At 50.4% G+C, this 17,961-nt stretch overlaps 1 protein-coding gene across 1 annotated transcript in view; it reads right to left on the reverse strand.

Moving 5' to 3' along the window:
• LOC122374335 (lachesin-like) overlaps positions 1-13,296 on the reverse strand; it is a 74,381-nt gene extending 61,085 nt beyond the window's left edge. The window contains exon 1 of the mRNA XM_043353026.1: positions 13,234-13,296. Coding sequence (XP_043208961.1) covers positions 13,234-13,294 — 61 coding nt within the window. The 5' untranslated portion in view covers positions 13,295-13,296. The remainder of the gene's footprint in view (positions 1-13,233) is intronic.
• Between the last annotated feature and the right edge of the window lie 4,665 nt (positions 13,297-17,961).

Here is a 17,961-nt window from a genome sequence, read left to right on the forward strand (position 1 = left end):
AAGAATCACAATGATCACAAATATTAGGAATAACCGTGGACGATACATCTTGGATACACCCAAGCCCTATACGAGTGAAAACCGGCAGAAGAATGTAGGTACTCTGCCCAGCTACATCATTTTCAAACAGCCCTTTGAGGTCGCATCAACAATAAGTCTATCGTTCTTTTTTACAGCCTTGTCTCCATTGTCACCATCAATTCCTGAAAACCACTCAAAGAATCGCCGCCTGTCATCGGCAGCAATAAATGTCATCTTTGTGTGGCCAGCGATTCCTGTAAAAAATGTCAGAGATGGGTTGCTTGTCCGCCAGCGTTCCTTCACGACTTCCCAGAAAGCCAGCCTGTCAGACAAGCCAGAATTTCACTGTGGTGTATCTCCGGCTGACTAGGTGCGATACTAGCCAAAGTTATTTCCCTTTTCCCTTTCACTCCGGCTTTCTCCCTCTCCCAGTGGGGTTTGCGCAGTACGAGCCGACGGAACGCAGACACGAGGAGATGGCACCCAATGACGGGAAAGTGGTTGCATGATACACACTGGGTGGGACCAATTTGGAGGCCAAGACAAGTTAGGGAAGTTAGCTGTGTAAGCGGAGATAACTGCGCAAAGCTGATTGTTGGTATTATTTGAGGATGATATCACCCAAACTAATGTTCGCAAAAAAAACCGTTGAAATAAATGAGCACTATTACCCGCATTAGGCAAACTGTGCATTCGTAATGACAAATAATTGCTCAGGAGTGCACTGCAAATGTGGCTGAGCCTTTCCATTAGGATCCGCAGCGACCGAAGGGATCAGTCCATATGGCACAATAATTGGGCTTGTTAGCGCTGTAACTATCGAGCATTCGAGCTCCGCTCCCGCGCGGCGCAGAGCCGACATCGCACACTGGGGAAGCTCATCTGCGGGCCGCGGCACAAGTTTCTCAGACGATCACCGACAGCTGCCAGCCAGTCGCTATCGACTATGCAGCGTAAGTGATCCCAACTGACTGAGCCGAGCGACAGGCCGGGCGAGTTCGACCCGTGACGGAGCCCTACGGCAGCGAGAATGGCGCCGCATCGTGCGGCAGAGACACCGTGGTGATTCGGTGCCGTGGAGCCGATGTGGTGAGCTGAGAGCCAAGGATGTGAGTTCCTGGGAGCCAATGTGGTGAGCTCCTGGGAGCCGAGGTGGTGAGCTTCTAGGAGCCCCGAGATGATCCCCTGGGAGCCACGAGATGAGCGACGGATGAGCTTGAGGAGCCTGGAAAAGGTACCGACGAGTGCCCTGTGCAAAGGCGGGGACGGTCTCTGTTCGTATTGTTTAATGTCTACCTGTCACGCTGCTGGTACTTACGAAGGACAGATGCCTGTAGTCGTTGAACTGTCGGTGGGCCCCAATCTACGCAGCAACGTAAATGTAATATCATCGTGAATATGTGTAATTAATAACGTTCGTGCGCCATTGGTAAGTCACGGAACCTCTAAGGATGTTGGATATACCTACCGCGCGTAAGTCATTAGGAATGCAGGTATGAGGTAAGGTTACTTAGGGGGCGTTCCACGACAAATCGACAAATAAAAAATTAAATTTGCACCCTCATATTTTATTTTTCGTTGAAAACTGGTGTAAGGGGTTGTGATGGGCGGGGAAGCCAGCTGTGGCAAGGATTTTTTTCTCCGAACAACGCTTTCCGAGATATAGCCTCGGGCAATTCCTGGAGGTCGCGCTGCAGCCCTATGTTTGGCGGCCTATAACTAAAAAACTATTGGTTTTTTACGATAAAAACTTTATATGGTTCAACTCACAATCAGACAAGAAACATTTTGGCTATCTCGGATTTTCATTTTTTGAAAATTTTGATGACGTGACCTTTTGACCTATCTTTCGAAGAGTGACCTTGATATTTTCCCCACTGAAAGTTGCAATTTTGTCTGATGACGATTAAAGCCTTATCAATTGTCATTCATATGCGAAAATAAAAAAAGTGGATATCGCCCTGCGTTGACCTCAGGTCAGGTCATTTTTATGACCTGTCCATTATTACGAGCGGGAGCGACAGCGAGATCTCGAGAATAAAGCAAGATAGCGACAAGCGGTACACGGTGCAGGGTACACACGGATAAGGTCTATAATTTTTACTGAGGTCATTTTCAGGTCAGGTCAAAGATGACGTCACAGGAGCAAAAAGGAAGTCAAAATTGCGGCACTACATATATATGAAGTTTTTCTCGAATAACTTTCAAGGTATCCCAGCTAGGAACAAACCAATAGCACCATCGTGATCCTCTCGTCGATCCGCATCGAAACATATGTATGTTGACCTCGAAAGGTCGAAAGGTCAAAAGGTGACCTTAGGTCACGTTACGAGCGGGAGCGACAGCGAGATCTCGAGAATAAAGCAAGATAGCGACAAGCGGTAAACGGTGCAGGGTACACACGGATAAGGTCTATAATTTTTACTGAGGTCATTTTCAGGTCAGGTCAAAGATGACGTCACAGGAGCAAAAAGGAAGTCGAAATTGCGGCACTACATATACATGAAGTTTTTCTCGAATAACTTTCAAGGTATCCCAGCTAGGAACAAACTAATAGCATCATCGCGATCCTCTCGTCGATCCGCATCGAAAGATATGTATGTTGACCTCGAAAGATCGAAAGGTCAAAAGTTGACCTTAGGTCACGTGACCTATGGTCAACTTTTGACCTTTCGACCTTTCGAGGTCAACATACATATGTTTCGATGCGGATCGACGAGAGGATCACGATGGTGATATTAGTTTGTTCCTAGCTGGGATACCTTGAAAGTAATTCGAGAAAAACTTTACATATATGTAGTGCCGCAATTTTGACTTTCTTTTTGCTCCTGTGACGTCATCTTTGACCTGACCTGAAAATGACCTCAGTAAAAATTATAGACCTTATCCGTGTGTACCCTGCACCGTTTACCGCTTGTCGCTATCTTGCTTTATTCTCGAGATCTCGCTGTCGCTCCCGCTCGTAATAATGGACAGGTCATAAAAATGACCTGACCTGAGGTCAACGCAGGGCGATATCCACTTTTTTTATTTTCGCATATTAATGACAATTGATAAGGCTTTAATCGTCATCAGACAAAATTGCAACTTTCAGTGGGGAAAATATCAAGGTCACTCTTCGAACAATAGGTCAAAAGATCACGTGATCAAAATTTTCAAAAATTGAAAATCCGAGATAGCCAAAATGTTTGTTGTCTGATTGTGAGTTGAACCATATAAAGTTTTTATCGTAGAAAACCAATAGTTTTTTAGTTATAGGCCGCCAAACATGGGGCTGCAGCGCGACTTCCAGGAATTGCCCGAGGCTATATCTCGGAAACCGTTGTTCGAAGAAAAAAATCCTTGTCACAGCTGGCTTCCCCGCCCATCACAACCCATTAGACCAATTTTAAGCAAAAAATAAAATATGAGGGTGCAGGGCACTTGTCGATTTGTCGTGGAACGCCCCTTAGATGATTGCTGGCGACTAGCTCTCAGGTCCTGTCATGGATGCTTTGTCGTGAATGGGTATGCTTCGAGTCCGACCACTGACAAGTCAGCCCAAAGAAATTGGCAGGACACAAGAGTCAGATAGTCCACCATGTAGTGTTCACCGCCGTCTCCGGATTCCGATGTATTCTCACAAACTCGCGGTGCAAAACACTAAGGCACTGTCGTGCTGTGCGGCCGGGCGGAGCCTCTCGACTCTCGCTCTGACTGGAGCCGAGCAGGGTGCGGCCGCCTCACACTCGTATTACCGGGGGCCCGATGCCGAGCCTCGGACACCCGATGCACTAGGTACTCGATACACTACACATTCCCCCCTCTCGCAAAAAAAAGGAACAGCATCACTGCGACACGTAGTAGTCCGGTCGTCTACAGACACGGTCGCTTCGCCTGGGACGCTGCACGCTCACATCGGCGGCGTCCGGCGACGGCTCGCAAGCTGTCTCGGTCGACGGGCGAGAAGCAGCGGCGAGCGAGGTCAGCGGGCCAGCGGCGTCGGCCTCGGAAGTCGTGGCGGTCGACGTGGTCTCGCCGGGCCCAGCGGGGGGAGATGCGGAGGGAGACGCCGGCGCGTATGGGAGACGGGCCAGATGGGCGGCGTTCCAGGTCCGGCCGTCAGCCAGACGGTACGTTGCGGGACCGACGCGCCCAGTGACTCGCACCGGAGACGTGAACCGACAGGACGTCTTCGAGCGGTGTCCCTGCCGTCTCACGCAGACGTAGTCGCCCTCAGTGATGCGCGGCGTCGTCACGCCACGGCGGCGGTCGTAGGACCTCTTGTTGGACTGCTGTCGGCGTCGAACTCGAGACGCCACACTGTCGGCTCCTGGTGTTGACGGCTGAATGACAGGCAGGTTCAGCCTCATCTGTCGTCCATGCAGGAGCTCTGACGGTGACTTCCCAGTTGTCGTGTGTGGGGTGGCTCGATACACCGCCAGGCTCTTGCGTACCTCGTCAATGAACGCTGCTGGTGGACAGTCTGTGATCCACGACTTGAACGTTTTGTTGAAGCGCTCTACGGCGGAGTTGCCTCTAGGCCAGTAGACGGACGATTTGGTGTGCTTCACCCCTCGGGCGGCCAGATACGCAGTGAACTCCCTGCTCGTGAACTGGGGCCCATTGTCCGTCACGATCTCGTCGGGATAGCCCTCTTTGGCCCACACAGTTGACAAGAACTTGATGACGTCTTCAGTCTCAGTCGATGACGTCAGGCAGACTTCCGCCCATTTGCTTCTGTAGTCAATCAGAGTGATGGCGTAACGGGCAGTCGCTGGTGCTCCGTTGATTGGACCAACGATATCCATTCCCAGTTTCGACCAGGCGCGGTCCGGCAGGTCGACTGGCTGCATGGGCGCAGGGCGTGCGCGCTGGGAGAGGACTGCGTCGCTGTGCTGGCAGCGCTCGCAACTTCGGCACAGCTCCTCCACCTCACGGTTGATGCCGGGCCACCACGCCAGATTCCGCAGCGCCTGTTTCATGCGGACGATTCCGTCGTGCGCGCTGTGCGCCAGCTCCAGGTATCTGCGGCGGAGCTGAACGGGCACAACAACTTGTTGGGCTCCTCTCAGGATGACGTCGTCGTTGCGCACCCACAACTCGTGTCTCATCTTGAAGTACGGCTGGACTTCACCCGGGCAGGCCTTGGCGCTGCTCGGCCAGCCGCGCTTGATCTGATGACGCAGCTGCTGCAGCTCAGGATCAGCAGCTGATGCGGTGCGGACGTCTTGCTCGGTCAGCACGCTCTCTTCATCTGTCAGAAGAGCGATCACCTCTTCTTCAGCGGAGCTGTCTGCATGCAGGTCCGCTTCTTCGGCAGGAACTGGCATCCTGGAGAGGGCGTCTGCTGCAGGAGTTAGGTTCCGGCCAGGCACGTACTGGACTGTGTACGCATACGGCAGCAGGCGTGCCTGCCAGCGCGCGATCCTCGCGCCCGCTCTCCCCGAGAAGCTGGGCGAGAGCAGTGTCTGCAGCGCCGAATGATCTGTGCGGAGAGTGAACGGACGTCCCCACAGATACAGTTTCCAGTGTTCCACGGCGAGAACAGCGCTCAGTGCTTCCAGCTCAGACACTGAGTAGCGCTGCTCGGTAGGGGTGAACGCCCGAGACCAGAACGCTACGGCGTTTTCTTCTCCATCGGCGCTCAGCTGCGTGAGTACAGCTCCAGCGCCCTTGCCGCTGCCGTCGGACGTGACGAATGTAGGCAGGCTCTGGTCGAACGGCTTCAGTGTCGGGCTTGCAGCTATCTTCAGCTTGACCTCGTTGAAAGCTCGGTTCGCTGTGCCGTCCCAGACGAACTTGGTGCCCTTCTTCAGCAGCCGGTACAGTGGATGGACGGTCTCGGCGTACCCAGGGACGAACCTGAGAAACCATCCACACATCCCCAGGAACGACTTCAGCTCCTTGGCGTTCTCCGGCGGTGGTGCGTCAGTCACGGCCTTGATCTGTGACTGCAGTGGTGTGACTCCCGACGCAGACAGCGTGAAGCCACAGAAGTCGACAGCTGCTTTGCTGAACACAGACTTCTCTCTGTTGACTGTCAAGTTGGCCTCCTTCAGTCGGGCCATGACGCGCCGAAGACGGTCGTCGTGTTCTTCCTGTGACACTCCCACGACCGCGACGTCGTCCATGTAGTGAACACATCCCGGGATGCCGTCCAGCAGGTTGTCCAGCAATCTCTGGAACGCAGATCCTGCCGAGACCAGACCAAACGGAACCCTCGTGAACCGTCGTAGGCCTCGGTGAGTCAGGAACGTGGTGAGCTGACGGGAAGCAGGCTCCAGCTCCAGCTGATGGTATGCGCTCTGCAGGTCGATAACTGTGAAGATGTTGCCCTTCAGCTGGTCTTGGAGCTCCTCTGCCGTCGGCAGGGGATGAACTTCGGCGATGACCTGTCGATTCAGGTCCCTGAGATCCACGCAGATGCGCAGCTTCCCGTTCCTTTTCCTGCTGACGACCATCGGGTGAACCCAGTCGCTGACTTCGACCGGTTCGATGACTCCTTCCTCCTGGAGTCGGTCCAGCTCGCGGCTGACCTCTTCACGAACAGCATACGGGAGTCGGCGGAGCTTGTGACGCACCGGTACAGCATCAGGACGGAGAACAATCCTGTGCTGGTAACCACGGACTGTCGTCAGTGAGCATATCTCGCCAGGGTCGGGCTGAGACGGTGGCGGTTCCGGGACTTCTGCGCTCCCAGTGACCGCCAGCTGATCGATTGCCCCACTCGCGGGGTGCAGGTTTACGTCCAACTGCTTCAGCAGGTCCAGTCCCATGACGGCTTCTTCACCGTCGGAATCTATGATGAAGAACTCTGTGTTGGCTCGCCGTCCACGGTAGGTCACCAGCGCTGGCAGCGTGCCAAGCACTTGAAGCTGGTGTCGACCAAAACCGAACAGACGAGCAGACGTTCTATTGAGACGACTGCCTTTGAAGAGACGTCTGGCGATGCCGAGTCCTAAAGCGGACACCGTGGCACCCGTGTCAACTTGCAGATTCACGGTCTGCGTGATACCTGGTACCTCCATCTGTACTTCGCACATCATCTTATCGGTATTTGGTACGGCGCAGCAGAGAACAGTCAGCTCGTGACACCTTCTGTCGTCGTTCCGTTCACCAGACCAGCAGACCACGGCAAAGTGACCCGTCCGCCCACACTGCCTGCACGTGGCCCCGGTAGCGGGACACCGACCGCGCTCATTGTGCTGGCGCCGACCGCAGCTGGGGCACGTGTCCGGTTGCAGCTGGGCAGGTCCGGGACGACGGTCGGCTTGCAACTGGGCAGGGGCGGGGCGGCGGTCGTCTTGCCGCCGGGCGGGTCGCCAGGGCCGGCGCCCGCGGCGCTGACGAGCGTCAGATATCTGATGCAGTGACTGCGCTCCGTCGGCGGCGGGCCGCGCCGGCCCGGCCATGGCGGTCGCCTCGCGTCGGGATCGCTCGAATGCTTCGGCGATCTCCAGAACGCGGTCCAAGGTCAGGCCCTTATCCTGCAGAAAACGCTCGCGGAGAATCGGATGCACTGTTGCTTCCACGACTTGGTCACGTATCATCGCGTCTGTCATTTGTCCAAACGAGCAGTTTACTGCCAGGCGGCGCAGCGCCGCCACGTAGTCGGCCGTCGGCTCGTGCGACTCTTGCCGTCGCTGCCGGAAGAAGAACCGCTCCGCGATCACGTTGACCTGAGGTTCATAAAACTCGGCGAGCTGCCGCTCAGCCGCATGGAACTCGTCTTCGTCTTCTCTCCTCGGCTGGACCGGTAGGGTACGGTACACCCGTTGCGCCTCGGCGCCGACACAGTGCAGAAGGAGAGCCGTCTTCCTCTCCGTGCTGTAGGCCTCACCTCCCAGGGCAGTCAGGTAGTTGTGGAAACTGAAAATCCAGTCACTCCAGGGCAGTGCTGGTTTTCCTGGTCTCGCCAGGAACGGAGTTGGCGGCGACACCCCCTCGACGTTCATCGTCGGTAGTATTCAGGATCTCGTCCTCGTCGCCAGATGTAGTGTTCACCGCCGTCTCCGGATTCCGATGTATTCTCACAAACTCGCGGTGCAAAACACTAAGGCACTGTCGTGCTGTGCGGCCGGGCGGAGCCTCTCGACTCTCGCTCTGACTGGAGCCGAGCAGGGTGCGGCCGCCTCACACTCGTATTACCGGGGGCCCGATGCCGAGCCTCGGACACCCGATGCACTAGGTACTCGATACACTACACACCACATGACAGCCTGACACGGCATACGGCAGGCTGTCAATCCACCAGTCAACTACATATACATAGCTCGATGTTGAAAGCTCGGTCAAATAATTTCCAATGCTTTGATGATTGAAAAAGGTGATATCAATTGTTTATGTTCGTGTTTATTGTAAAAAGCACCAACAGACAGCATGCCTAGCACTAACAGGCAGTGATTTGTTGAATTCACATTATACAACCACCAAAAGGAACATGATTAAAATTTTGCTTCTATCGACGCCGTTTCCAAGTGTTGCACAAGGTATATTTGCATGTTCATATAACATCTCCTTTTTCACTTGCGATGACTACATAGAAGCGGGTGGCGCCCCACCCCCAACCCACCCTGCCGTTCCTGGATGCGACATCCGGCGAGCAGTACACCATGAAATCGCCTGCGGCGGTCCATTTGAGCCACGCGCCGGACTGGGCCGAGAACAGAGCGGGCCGCTCCCGTGCAGGGACTGGTGTCGACAGGTGGGATATGTAGGCGCTGCGCCGGTGGGGATGGCCCTATATTCCCGGTCCGTCCAGCCGGGCACGGTGTGACACAGTGCCGGCGGTGGGCGGATGGTACTATTTTAATTAACGCCAGCACCGCCGGACGGTCACACGGTGGGGTCAGTCGGTGGCTACTGGCTAAAAATTGAACAGATGAAACACTGAAATTGATTAGGCGTCATTTCTTTTGTTTCAAGTGTCAAGAGAGTTACGAATTTAATTGAAAAATTACAGTTGGTCAGATTTAGCAACAGTTCATTATCTCACAAATTACGAATCAAATTTAGATCATCGTTGGTGCGTGTCTTACTTCTTGTGAGCTCGACCTTTACCAAAGGCCGCCGGCCGACGCAGCCCGGTGCCACCTGGCCGGATAAAACCACATTACGGGGCTATTATTGTCACAGAGCGTGCCGGCTCGATACGCCGGATAACGATTATGGACAATGGACACTCAACCTCTGCGCTGTACTACCAGCGAATAACTAGTTCTTGAGCATGCATGCTACTGACTTCATTTGTACACAGCTTTTAACCCGGCAGTTGCTGGGGTATTTCGCCACCCACCGTTTGCTGGAGGGGGGGGGGCGTTAAACGCCCCCAGCCGATAACTCGAGAACCAATAGGCGCAGCGAAACGCACGAGGCGGCAAACGAAAGAACGCGACGAGACGCTTCAGATGAGTACTTTAAACATGAATTTTGAGGTCACAGGTCGGGTCAAGGTCAGGTCAAACACCTAAAATCGGGCTTTCATTAGCATGGACTTCAGGACTTCGCAATGGGCGCCTCTCGTCATAAACTCTGTCAAAACGGTGCACAATCCATCATATAAGGCCTACAAGAGTGTCAGCTCCATGCAGGGGTCAGTCAAGCATAGGTCAGGGTCAAGGTCAGGTCAACCGGGCAGGCACATATCCCCGAAAATAAAAACTGATATTCGCAGCCTGTGACACATGTTTTATGGGTAATTTGGGGCGTAGAACACGATGGTGACATTCATTTTATCATATGTGTACGTGTTTGGCTAAAAAAGTTCAATTTAAGAAATTCATGTATCATGGTCGTGAAGTAGTCACGAGAAATTGCCAAGATTCAGTTCAAGATTTTGGAAAATGCGGGACGATAATCAATAATCGAAGATAGCCATTTGATTCTCCATGGTATTGGCAGTCTAATGGCGTTTACGGCATGTCTATATGTCTATTCTGTGATTTTATATGATTTTTTGAACATATGCCGTTTTTGGTCGAAAACTCAGAAATCATGACGTCACTAAAACCTCGATATCTCAAGAATTTTCCGACCGATTTTTTTGAAACTTTGTCACAATAAACTTCAATCAATTCCCTACAGGTACCCAAAATTTGGCGCGCCTGCGGCGCGCCGTTTTTATGCTATGGCCCGGCGAAAAAAGTGGGGGCGTTTAACGCCCCCCCCCCCCAGCAACTCGCGGGTTAAGACAACTTATGTTTTCATTTACTTAAGTATCGTAGATCAAACTTCAATGAATATTTTATAAGGGTGTGAGCAAGCATCAGTTACTTAACCTGATTTAAGTATACGCATGCGCATATACGTAGCTTAGATAGGACGATGAAACTTACATCTGAGGGGAAGACCCTCCATCGTCTGAGACATTTAAAATCATTCTTTGACAAAATGAGCTCAATACCTATACCTATGTTGTGTTGGAAAACATAAAATACAAAGCATTGAGATGGGGCTCCGGTGTGGAATTAGATCTACATTTTACAATGATCTGATTTTCAGCATGTCAGGCACGCCATGGCTCGCGACAGCGTTCAATAATGAATGCAATATGATCAAGACAGAAGAGGCCAGCCAACTCACAAATGGGACACATTTTCCTCGTTCTAGAAAACTTGTCCGCTTTATTTGAACTGGCTGATCACAGAACTGCTTGTAATCAGTCCCAACCGACTGGGGAGCGCGGGGCGAGTCGCTGTCACACCTCAGCAGAGTAGGTAATTACTTCAGTTCTGCGCGACGTATGGCATTGGGAGCCTGCTTAGGCTGGGGACGTTAAAAACTTCCAAAAAGCCTAGTACGGTTGTCGTACCTACATGTACCTACCTGTATGTTTGCTGACAGCCGATCGAGGATCGATGATGATACAGTATGGGACTCCCCCCACACACACACACAAACGCACACACACACATAAACACACCACTGCACCACCTTGTCTGTCCTATCAATAAGGTGTAGGTGACAGCTCAATAATCCCCGCACGCTCCCGCACTGAGCGCAGTGGTCACGGAAAATGCACTCCAGCGCTCACCATTAATTGTTACTAATCCCACAAAGAGGGCACATGGCTAAACGCAGAAGGTCTACATGACTTTGTATCATTGCTTATGACGATGCGTTGGGATAATATGTAGATATGCATTTGTAGATATGTATGTAGATATGAAGATATTTATGCATGATAGCAGAATACCTAAGCAAAAGGCATACAATTCAATCGCCTATCAACGGTATAGTTCAGTTTGATTTATCCGTCATTTATTCACATATTACATAAGATAAGTTATTTTGGCGTGCTGATTTGTTTATCCGTTGTTACTTTACAATGTTCACAATATTTGTTACAGGAAGCAGACTAACGTGATGGCCCTGAGACAAAAAAGCAAAAAACTAGCCACAAAAACATTTTATCACCCCTCGGCATTTATCAGGCTGAGTAAACTTCCTGTCATAAAGCCAATCGCTTTAGGCAATTCGCCAATTGATCACACAACAGTCGTTTTGCTGTTCCCGCGGCCGGTCCAGTGAAACGATACGGTCGTAACCCATTGGTATACGGCGCCGCGCTTCGACCAAAACAAGGGCTGGCCTGGCACCGGGCCAAAAAGACCGCTGGGTGGATCTTAGAAATTGTAACATCACAACCGCAGGGCGGCGATGATCTATGAATGGTCTCTAACAGAAGAGGCTACAGGAGAGGTAAAAAAAATTTCCCGTTCTGTCCGACTTGTCCTGATGCTGGCACACTCTACACTAAATACACACGCACTTTATAAAGGCGACTGGTCCGAGATAACAACCCTTGAAAACCCTATTATAACTTCAAGCAGGTATTTCCGACAGAAAATTGCAAATAATTTCAATGTGTATATTGGATTTGCACATACGCAGTATTTTCTGTCAAGTGGTTCGTTATAGTTACTGAATATTGTTTTCGGTCGTGCTACACAAACCTCTGAAATTCAGCAGTTTTGCAATATGCCCAATTCCTAGACTAAGTAATGTTTGCATATAATCAGCAGCCAGATATCTACATTCGTTTGCTTTTGGATCCACATAATTACCATATCCTTGGATGGACTCATTCCATCCAGTACACCAAAACTTTATCATGGTAAAGAGCAGCCATCAACTTTCAGTACTCGTGTAATCCGTCCACTCCGGGTGCGGGAGGTCCCTGGATCAAAGCTGACCTCTTTGCTATCATACGGTCCAGTGGAACGTGACGAGGGTACGACCTAGATCCGTGCGCCGGGGCGGCCACTGGAGCCGCCATCCGACCGAGAAACCGGGATAGTCTCAGTGAGGCAGCCTATCACACATTGGATCACTTCTGGTTAGACCATTTACTTCTTTGAATACACAGAGTAAGTCTGTAATTTAGAGGCAAGAATGAGCAAGATAGATGCAATCGTAAGCGCGATCGCAGATCTACCGAGCTGAAATAGCGCCGATGCAAGAAAAACACGCGTTACGTGATAGCGTGATACGTGTAGGTATACAATTTTTCCCTTAGATGCAATTTGGTTGAGGAATAATTGTTGGCTGAACAAGAGCTCTCTCTCTCTCTCTCTCTCTCTCTCTCTCTCTCTCTCTCTCTCTCTCTCTCTCTCTCTCTCTCTCTCTCTCTCTCTCTCTCTCTCTCTCTCTCTCTCTCTCTCTCTCTCTCTCTCTCTCTCTCTCTCTCTCTCTCTCTCTCTCTCTCTCTCTCTCTCTCTCTCTCTCTCTCTCTCTCTCTCTCTCTCTCTCTCTCTCTCTCTCTCTCTCTCTCTCTCTCTCTCTCTCTCTCTCTCTCTCTCTCTCTCTCTCTCTCTCTCTCTCTCTCTCTCTCTCTCTCTCTCTCTCTCTCTCTCTCTCTCTCTCTCTCTCTCTCTCTCTCTCTCTCTCTCTCTCTCTCTCTCTCTCTCTCTCTCTCTCTCTCTCTCTCTCTCTCTCTCTCTCTCTCTCTCTCTCTCTCTCTCTCTCTGTCTCTCTCTCTCTCTCTCTCTCTCTCTCTCTCTCTCTCTCTCTCTCTCTCTCTCTCTCTCTCTCTCTCTCTCTCTCTACCACTGTATGAGGATCAGAATAAAAGAATAAAATACTCAGAGATGAAGTGGACTGTCCAAAGGTTATCCCTCATACGTAGCCAACTTTTCTGCCGGCTGTCACACCATGCCATTGTCACGTGATTCCCATTGAATACGTGTAGATGATTGTAAGGAGAAGTTTGTTGCACATATCCGTACTCACCGCAGACGAACAGCAGCCAGGTCAGCGGCTCGATCAGGACGCGGTCTGCCGGTGGCCTCATCATTCCTGAAACGGGGCATCGTCGGTCAGGGGTGGACCCGGGTAACGCAAAATCTGTCAGTGGTTCAACTCGATGTGTATTGTCGTGTCCGTCATGAGTTGAACGGTTACACCAAGGGGGACCAAATACACAAAGGCAGCATCCACATATAATCCGTTCATAGCCGCAACAATCAACTGGTTCTCATTCGAGAAGGAAACCAAAGAAGGACAGATCGTCCTCCGTTCCCTAAGGTCATGTGCCCCTGTTTCTGACAGAACATCCTTGTCCAGCGGGCTGCCGACTGCCGAGTAAACCCTCGGCCGTGACCCCCACGGACAATCAATGCTCTGATGTCGGTCCTCGCGTCTGAGTCCCGGCTATGGCAGTCCAAAGTCGGCTAAATACCGGCCGGGTCGCGCCAGTGCAGTGGGTGCTCGGTGCGTAACGGGTTAAAGCGCACCGCCGGCTGTCAGCAGGGCAGTTTGTTTTTATTGCCTGCATTGGAACTCGCATGGAACTCGCAGCGAACCGCGTTGCTAAGGCTGTGTTACACAGCAATGAGCAAGTAATGCTGGCAGAAATGTACTGCATGCGAGCTGGAAAGGGAAAATTTGATGATAAATTGTTTGATCAAAACGAATATGTGCATGGCTCTTAGAATGACTGACACCATTATTCAACACTTGTCAAGATAGGCACAAGCATTCAAGCTCTATTTAAGACCTAAAATTAAATGAACGTGTCATCACTATTTTACGTCCTGTTTCAAGTTTCACTTTTTTGGCATTACAATTTGGAATGAACAACCACTAACAACCTCATCACCAAGAGGACAAAGTCTGTGACAACTAAACAATTTAGCTGTAATTGTAATATACCTGAAACGCGAATTAAATATTGACATTGCTATGACTTATGTGGGAATCACCGAGGATAGATCGGTAGAATGCAGCTCAGGTTCAATATGACATTCTAGCTTAAAAACGCCACAATATCCTTGTAACAAATTTGTTAGTTAGTTCTTCGCATGGCAAAATGAAAGGAAAAGTTTTCAAACATTTCACGTATTTTGCCATTTCTTCAATTCCAATTGTCTTTAAATGCCCTCGCAAAGATTTGTTTAATGGGACCAGTATGAATGCTGAAATACTTAAGAATGCATCGCATACTTTGATTAGTATCAGCACTGCAGCTCCAGTCAGAGTTAATCACAGATGAAAAGTAACGCCGCAGACTGAGCGCGGAGCTGCACGTTTTCCCGGAGCAGACAGCGGGACCCCCGGGGGGCACCTCTCTCGGCGGCGACATTTGCCTTCGCCGAAGTTCTGAATCGATATTCGTCGCCGCCGACGGCATGTAAATATGGCAACGAACGTTCGCAGCGGCGGCGGCGGCGGCCACTTTAGAGTGACAGCGCGCCACTGCAGAAACTGTGGAGGAAAAAGTGTGCATCTGATGAGTACGGTGTCGAGGAGGGAATATAATGCTACGGTGAGGTGGTGCAGACTGCAGAGTGCACGCTGGATACCATGATGCAGCTCTTGGAGGTTGCCTGCAGAAGGAGATGAAAATGAGCGCAGTTTAATTGCCCTTTGTGTGCAGAGTCAGAGCGGGGTTTCGATTTACGGCCGGCACTGGGGTACGGGGGCGAGAGAGGAGGGGTAAGGACCCGGAGCCAGCTGGCGCTGATCGATGACGAATGATAATGTCTGTTCCATTTGTTGGCACTCAGTCAACCGTTTCCAATCTCAAACCCCTAATGGCACCCAGCACCGGCATAATGCGTTTTTTATTCAAGGAATTATGAAAATCTCCACAAAACTAAAAATGTTGATTAACTCAAGCGATGGATTAAAACGACAGCAATCATTATTAATAAGAATAGAATAGACATTTATTCCACCAATTCCAAAGCATGGTCAGTTTTCTTTTCTCAGGCATCATGTCAGGTCAGGCATCACTGACACTTAGAACGGCCCTTGGTTTTTAGTGCCTATATATGCCATGTAAGTGAATTTACCCAAAAATATAAATGCAATTGATTTATCCATGTTTGCCTGTGCCATTCTTATCAACCTCATAATAGTTAACATCGTAGGTTTATGTCACGTTCGCTGTTTTTAGTCTTCCTCAGCTTATTTTTTTCGAAGGCTTCATTATCCTTTTGTGACAATCCTGTGCTCGTAAACAAGCTCGGAGGCGGCTGATATCAAATGATTACCAAACCCCAGCGGTGCCTGGCCGACGCTCTATTCGCAGCGACAAACAGCTCGCCGTGCTGGGCCTCCCGTCACGGCGCGGCGCGCCGGCAGGACAGAGCGCGCAGGATCGGAGCGGCAAGAGACGGCGGAACAGAGATGTTTTCCCAGATCAGCCGGAGACCGATGGCGCATATCTAACATGTTTAGACGTCTCGGAGCCGACACGATGAATACAAACACCGCACGTTTTCCACATCAGCAAACATAAAGTAAAACTGATTTTGATCCAATGCTGCATTAGTCATCTTTTAACCCTCGCCCGCACATGCCCTTTTCCCATCCTAGAACGCACATGGGGGGGGGTGGTTGCCACCCCCCCCGCGCCATTTCGTTCCTGTTGGAGATAGAGCTTAGCAGTAAAGACCAAAAAGATTCTTTGGGAAGAGACAAATCCAATGATACCCAGTTTTACCTTCTCAGGTCAGTCATTGACCTTCCAGGTCAGGTCAAACTAAAAAATGTTGCTGTTTTGGGTCACCGTTGGATATCAAGTGCGCTGCTTATCAAATACCGATGACGATGCTGTTTTCTGGTGCCAAGCCAGCTAGAACCTCTTTGTCACACTACCCGACCAGAATTTTGCTGCTGAGGTCATTTCAGGTCAAGTTAGGTCAAGGTCAATTATATGTGTTTGTATGTCTGTGTGTGTCTGTGTGTATACTGATGTGTGCACCGATTGTTTTTGGGTCCATATTACATGAAATCATGATCTGAGAAGCTTTTACCAAAAATGCAGTAAAAAAACTTCACAAAAAGTAAATTCAGCTTGCCTAAAACGCAATTATCTTAGATGACCTAGGTTGACCTTGACCCTGACCTTGACCCCTGTACATCGTCGAACAACATGTTCCATGATAGGTGGGAGGTAAGACTGGCAAAAAAGGCCGAAATCAGGGTGTCAAAAGCTCACAAGGCCCATGGCAAGCGCAAGATGTTGAGAATTGGCCATTTGGGTCATGACATGACCTGAAAAACAAGGTCATATCTCCGAAACCAAAAATCACAGAAACTTGAAATTTTCAGTGGACATCAAGAAAGGATAGAGGAGCAGCTATACGAAAAATCAGCCTTCTAGCTCTAAAAATGTTGAGTGCAGAGCAGAAAGACTACCTGGGGGGGGTGGCAACCACCCCCCCATGTGCGGGCGAGGGTTAACTGAAATCCTTACGGAAATGACACAATTTTACTGATAATTATCGTATGCGATGTTTACTTGAACTGTATTTCATGCACGATCATATTGATAAAAGCACATTAAGAAAAAAAAATAATATTCCCACACTTCCCAGCTGTGACTTTGTAGTCAATCTCTCATCTCTCCGCCAGGTCCGACCCCCTTTCCGTCGATCGTCTGATCGTCCCCAGCCTGCGGCCACGGTGGCATCCTATCCGCCGAGGCCAGCTCGTCCCCAGGTCGGTGGCAATCGACGACGTCACGAGTGTTGTCCCGCAGCAGCCCTCAGGAGCGGCCAAACAATGCATTAGCTCCGACACCTCAATTTACGCACGGGAAATGGATGGATGGACGGATGTGCAAGTGTCGGAGAGACACACTCGCCATTGGCAGGCTGGCAGCACGCTAAAAATGAACGGGGAAAGGCTGAGTTTGGAAACTGTTGAGGAGGAAGTAGAGGGGTTTTCTGTGCCTGAATAGCCTGCTGTATAAGTCAGTATATAATGTTGGAAATCGTGCATGTGCTACGAATTAGCTTTTTCTGCTTCCATGGCGAAAAAGCGAGCCAGGACTCAACAGTCAACATTTACGTCATGATAATAAAAGGAAAAACTAAATGCAACATATTTGATGTATCACACTCTTTTAAGAGCAAAACTTAGCAACTTGAGAATTTAGCTGTTCTGGAAGATGCATGAAATAACTATTGATCCAATAATAATAAGGTACCATGGCCATGAGAGATTATCTATGTGACGTATTGTAATTTGTAGTGTCCTGAGACGTGCTGTCATCTAACGGCAGAAAAGCGAACTCGTGGTTGACGGCAAGTGAGGGCGCGGCAGCCGGAGGGGTTGTAGAGTTAGACACCCGAGCTAGGGTTGGTCAGTGCTGTATAATATCTGACATTACTGAATACATATCATCGTCTTACGTTATCTGATATCTTAAGAACGTTACATGGTGTCAGAAGTTAACGTAACACAAAGGTGCCGACGATGCTGTCGAATCTTCGCCCACCGGCAGAGCTCGAGATTTCATCACCGCAATTAGCATCAAGATGGCGGACCTGGCGGCGTGAATGGGAGAATTACGCTGTGGCTGTCGAACTCGCTGGCAAGCCCCAGGCCGTCCAAGTGGCCGTTTTTCTCAACTGTGCAGGTGGTGAAGCACAAAAAGTCGCCTCTCATTTCTCTGGGTGGTCTGCAGAACAAGGGTTGGATGAGCTAGTGTCACGCTTCGAGGCGTTC

Source organism: Amphibalanus amphitrite, unplaced genomic scaffold, assembly GCF_019059575.1.
Source record: "Amphibalanus amphitrite isolate SeventyFive unplaced genomic scaffold, NRLGWU_Aamphi_draft 001641F_arrow, whole genome shotgun sequence".
Classification (NCBI taxonomy): domain Eukaryota; kingdom Metazoa; phylum Arthropoda; class Thecostraca; order Balanomorpha; family Balanidae; genus Amphibalanus; species Amphibalanus amphitrite.